The sequence below is a fragment of the Fundulus heteroclitus genome, chromosome 20, assembly GCF_011125445.2.
Source record: "Fundulus heteroclitus isolate FHET01 chromosome 20, MU-UCD_Fhet_4.1, whole genome shotgun sequence".
NCBI classification, from domain to species: Eukaryota; Metazoa; Chordata; class Actinopteri; order Cyprinodontiformes; family Fundulidae; genus Fundulus; species Fundulus heteroclitus.
Window position 1 is genome coordinate 42327613 of NC_046380.1, and position 6000 is coordinate 42333612.

At 41.7% G+C, this 6000-nt stretch overlaps 1 protein-coding gene across 2 annotated transcripts in view; it reads right to left on the reverse strand.

Moving 5' to 3' along the window:
• The window catches only part of LOC118567103 (myelin-oligodendrocyte glycoprotein-like), a 45281-nt gene extending 39540 nt beyond the window's left edge, over positions 1–5741 (reverse strand). For both annotated transcript variants that reach the window (XM_036151249.1, XM_036151250.1), the window contains exon 1: positions 5566–5741. In XM_036151249.1, coding sequence (XP_036007142.1) covers positions 5566–5602 — 37 coding nt within the window. In that variant the 5' untranslated portion in view covers positions 5603–5741. The remainder of the gene's footprint in view (positions 1–5565) is intronic.
• Positions 5742–6000: the final 259 nt, after the last annotated feature.

Sequence of the window (6000 nt, forward strand, 5' to 3'; positions counted from 1 at the left end):
TGACCATTTTGGTCAAATGTTGAGTTCTGGGCCCAGATGTGGTGAGGCTGAGGTGCAAAAGGAGGCCAATGTGACCCATGAACTTTGGTCACGTTTGGTGACATTAAGTATTGGCACCCCTATTTGAGGCACTTCCCAGTACAGGATTTGGACCAAACTAACAGAGTACACTCACCCAGTGATAGCAAACACAACCATGTTAGCGGCTAACTGTTAGCATGTTGCTAACCGGAAGTAGCTCTAGGAAGCCTGTACAAACTTCTGCTTGACAGATTTGGTGAATTTTAGGATTTTCTTCCTTTTTAGGCACTTCTCAGTACAGGATTTCAACCAAACTAACAGAGTAACATCACCCGGTGATACTGAACACAGCCATGCTAGCGGCTAACCGTTAGCATGTTGCTAACTGGAAATAGATTTAGGAAGGTCCCACCAACTGCTGCTTAGCCAGAGTTCTTCTGCCTTTACAGACAGAGAGGGCTGCAGCTGTCAGTGAGTCTCCATGACAACGCTGCTAGCAAGAGGCTCCTAGGAGGTTCATTGACTTAACATGGCACCTTTCAACGGCCGCTGTGAGGGCTGTGAAGTCCGTAGGAACCTGAAATTCGCAGTGTTACTTCCTGTTAGTATTTTTGACGGTACGGTACGCACCAAAAGGGCAGGCGCCTTGCTAAATTTATTCAGAAATTTTTCTAGTTAGGCGCCTGCCTTGCATGTGCAATGAGGAGGCAGTGCTGTGCGAAGCACAGCACTGCCTCCCAATGCAAATGCATGGGCAGGGCCTATTACTATGCACCTCTAAACTGACTTCTTTATTATTATTAATATTCTTAATTATTTGTGCGTTAATGTGGCCCGAACTGTAGCGTGCACCCCCACAATATAGGTATCAAAACGTGCGGTTCGGTCGGCAATAGTGTGCTACTACTTTGATTGGGATTTCGAGTTACCATGGCAACAAAATTTGCGAAAAACCACCCTCAAAAAACCCCGTAGGAATGAATGGAGTCGGGTAGAAAGAAAGCCTCAAAAAAGCCTCCAAATGACCATTTTCAACGCTGTACTGTGTCGTCATGCTTTCACCTACGAACACCGTTTAACTTCCAGTTTGTAGATATATCTGTAAACTACTTAAAAGTGAAAACGGGATGTGGATATCTGTTATCGTCTCCTCACAAGTACTCCTCAAAGCTCATGTCCAAAAATCAGCTAAATCATCGTTTACAATGAAAGTCAATGACGGAATTCTCCAACCGCTAGAGTGGCCCACTCTAGCTTTTTTAAAGATTTCAAAACTCCGAACAACTTGACCTTACTCACTCAATTTTCACTCTACGTAGACAAATTATACATCAAAACGTAGGTATTTTTGTCAGGATTCGGGAAATGTAACCCTCATTGGTGTGGCATTTATAGATTTTTCGCAAATCACCTCAGACCGACACAAACCCGAAACCTCCCCCATTCATTTCCTATGGAGCGGTTTTGAAAAATGACGTCTAAAAATCCAAAACATCACATGTTTTCGCATCGTCGCTACTCCTAAACTGTTTTATGTACAGACATGAGACTTTCACACATGAATGTCCCAACCCTTCTGGCACTCAAGAAAAATGAATTTTGTGGATAACTGTTACGGTTTTTCCACAGGAACAATTTGTTCGGGAGTAGCGAATGTGCAAAATCCTGAAATCGCTTTGGAGCTGCATTTTCCCACATCATCCACTTTTTTACATCGTCGCTGTGCCTACACCGATTTTTGTAAAAATATGAAAATGAGCTACATGGTCATTAAAAGCCTGCTGATACTCACAGTGAAAGAATTATTTTGATATCTCTTATACTTTTTTAGCCAGAGCGATTTGTTCGGGACCATTTTCAGAGGATTTCTGAAATTTCATAAAAATGTCCTTTAGATCATAAGTTTTTTACGCCTTTATTAAACTTTTTCCAGCAAAAACCGATAGCAAGTCTTCTTCCCCTATCCGTTACGAAATAAACACAGAAAAAATTACGTCTCTACCATTTACGGTTCCGGAGAAATCGTGCGTTGTTCGAGGCAAAGTTCTCCATTATAATCCAATGGGACTTATTGTGACCAAAGTGTCTGCACTTCGGCCGCTGCAGGTGTGTGAGTGAGTTTCCATGACGACGGAACTCTGAGGGCCAGAGGAAAAAGCTCCATTGAGACACAATGGCAACTTTCATCCCTCACTGCAGCGGCTGTGATTAATGTAGAAATCTGAAATTCGCACAGTCACTTCCTCTTAACATTTTAAAATTTTCATGTGACTTTCAGCCATGTGTCACTTTTCTGTACCATTTGGGATTTCACATGCTTTCCTATTGGGCCTTTGCTTCCAACAGGACCTGGCATGATAACCAGACACAACCCAATTGGCCAATACAGCACCACCCACCTGTGGGAAATGGCGCTACTGACAATTTTGGTCAAATGTTGAGTTCTGGGCCCAGATGTGGTGAGACTGAGTTGCTAAAGGAGGCCAATCTGACCCATGAACTTTGGTCACGTTTGGTGACATTAAGTATTGGCACCCCTATTTGAGGCACTTCCCAGTACAGGATTTGGACCAAACTAACAGAGTATAATCACCCGGTGATACTGAACACAACCATGTTAGCGGCTAACGGTTAGCATGTTGCTAACCGGAAGTAGCTCTAGGAAGCCTGTACAAACTTCTTCTTGACAGATTTGGTGAATTTTAGGATTTTCTCCCTTTGTAGGCACTTCTCAGTACAGGATTTCAACCAAACTAACAGAGTAACATCACCCGGTGATACTGAACACAGCCATGCTAGCGGCTAACCGTTAGCATGTTGCTAACCGGAAATAGCTTTAGGAAGGTCCTACCAACTGCTGCTTAGCTAGAGTTCGTCTGCCTTTACAGACAGAGAGGGCTGCAGCTGTCAGTGAGTCTCCATGACAACGCTGCTAGCAAGAGGCTCCTAGGAGGTCCATTGACTTAACATGGCACCTTTCAACGGCCGCTGTGAGGGCTGTGAAGACCGTAGGAACCTGAAATTCGCAGTGTTATTCCTGTTGCTATTTCTGACGGTACGGTACGCACCAAGTGGCAGGCGCCTTGCTAAATTTCTTCAGAAATTTTTCTAGTGTTTAAAATTATAACTGTTTTTCCTTCAAAACACAATTCACGTTAAAAAAATTGTCAAAATAATACTTGTATTATTTTGACAACTTGTATTTTTTTGTCCTTATAGTGACATGTTAGGGATTTATTGCTCCATCTTGTGGCTTGAATAAACCATTACCTTGTAATTGGAGGCTTTCAGCTTTTCTCTATTTCCAAGGTCTGCATTGTTTTTGCCGAGATGACGTTACATTCAGTTACTGTGTCTATTTGAGCCTCGACTTATTATTATTAATATTAATTATTATTAATATTATTTATTCTTCAGTCCATCTCTCCGTTTCACTCTGTGCTTTTCCGAATGCATCAACTTCCTTTACATTGATAGTTCCAATAAAAATGTCTTCTTCACATTCTTTATATTGTTCTACTGGATCTATCTTTAGTGTTTTCTTTTGGCTGCTTGTCCTGCACATCTTTGGAAAATGATTTTTCTTTCCACACTTGCATGATTGATCATAGTCTGGGCACATCTTCATTTCCTGTCACAGTAGTTTTTCTTCCCAGTGACACATTTTTTGTGTACCACCATTTTAAATTAACTCTTGACGTATTAAGATTTTGTGCCTTGGTTTCTGCATGCATGACCTTCATTTGTGTGGAGGTCAGTTCACTGGCACCAGAGACAGATCTTTGGTCAGTATGAAATCAGCTTCTGTAAGGAATCTGGCTCTTACTTCATTATCACGTATTCCACAGACCATTCTGTCATGTATCACTGGATCATGTCTCCAAACTCACACATCCTTTTCCCTTGTTTTTTCACATAGGCATCTATTGTTTCTGATGGTGCACATGTGAAGAAAATGTCTCTGATGTATTGGAGATTTATCCTGGGATCACAAAAAATCTTGGAATTTTTGCTTCAGTGGATTTTAGCTGTTATCTTTTTTATCGTTTCATCATGCAAAAATGTCCTGCATTGGACTTTGGATTTTTCTGTCACAACATTGTCTATGGCACAGGTGTCAAAGTCCAGTCCTCAAAGGCCGGTGTCCTGCAACTTTTATTTGTGTCCCTGGTCCGACACGCCTGAGTCAAATAATCCGGTAATTATCAGGACTCTGGAGAACCTGACTGCAGACTGAGGAGCTGATTGTTCCATTTGATTCAGGCGTGATGGACCAGAGAACCTCTAAAAGTTTCAGGACACCGGCCCTCCAGGACTGGAGCTGGACACCCCTGGTCTATAGCATATAGGTCATATCGCTGAAACCATGTCTTCCAGTTGTCCACCAGATTCCCTTACAGCATAGGTTTGAATCTCACCATGTCTCTCCAGTTTGTACTTCTGACACCATGTAATATATGTTATATATTTAATTAATTTATTTAAGGTCCTTGTTTCAGTGCAACAGCCAACTATACTTTAATACTATGTCCTTTGACCCAAGAAGTGTACCACAGCTTTTTACAATAAAAGGACATCAGTACTCCCATATATAGATCACCTTCCAATCACACCTTAGACAGAGACATGCACAGAAAGACAGATTGTCCCCCCTGCAATCGTTTTTTCCCTTCTGCTTTTTCTTTTCTTTTTTTTTTTACAGTGTATAGTGTGCGGGCTAAGGTAGCATTACTGGATTTAAAGGCCTGTTTTACCAGTGACCCACATTTTTTGTAATTTTTTGCCAATCTCTCTTTAAGCGCAGTTTTACTTGCCCACCCTACTCAGATTATCTTTGCCAGCTTTTGTGCCTGGGCATGTCTAGAAAGGTCTGGAAGAGGGAAAAGTATCCTGGGCGTTGCTTTAGCCGCAGGCTTCACCCCCCCCCCCCATTTCTTGTTTGCAACAGTGCCACTTAAAAGAAATATGCAGGAAATGTGAAACGATAGAAAAAAAGAATACATCATAGATTAAAATATGAATAAAAGAAAAAAAAACACAAATAATGTTTCTATAACTGTACATGCAAAATTGTCATGGATATTGTTAAGATAAATAAACCAGATAAATATCTGGATAAAATAAGACTGATCCTCTCTGTCTGCTTAACCGTGCATTGAGAGAGGCAGAAGCAGAGAGGTGGAGCCGTAACGTTGGGCCTCTCAATATAGGAAGCTTTCCCTGTAGTCCAAGTTCAGTATAGCAACCATAAATGCCTCCGACATCAGAACCAAACCATGAACCTAGAAAACCACAGAGTAGACCTGCGGGAAGGACTGGTGAGCGATGAGTAACTGGAACCAAAACCTGACATGTTGATCCAGAAAATGACATAAATCAAATGAGGTCGATTGGATAAAAAGCAGAAATGGTCCCACAGGTGAGAACCTGCTGCTCTGGACCTCCAGAACCTCTCCTGTGGTTGAGCTGAGCAGCTTCCAGAGAAGAAGCAGAAAGAAATACAGAGAAGCTGAAGTGAAAATGAGAGCAGAGAGTTGATCTTACCGTGCAGGAGGAACCCAAACAGCAGCAGGATCTTCATATTTCCATCAGAGAGCAACCAGAACCACCTTAGAGAACATTTCAAAGCCTGGAGGAGCTAAGGCTCCCAGCAGATAATCCTCTCCTGAATCTCTGACAACACTTCACCGTCTCTTTACTTCCTAAAACCAGCAGCTCTGACAGACACACCCAGAGTGTAGGTGGAGGGAGGAGTTGTGTAGTGGCAGTTCTAGTTTAAACTTGCCAGAGGGATCAGGATAGTGAGTGTTTTTACATGGTGGAACAGACCAAAAGGATTACAATGTTTAATAGTTTAATATATTTAGTGATCCACAGAGACACTTGCACTTTAAAATCATTATTAAAGTAAATGTAAAGTAAGTAATGTATTTAATGTTACATCTTCAGTACACCAGACTCAACATTCTCACTTCACAA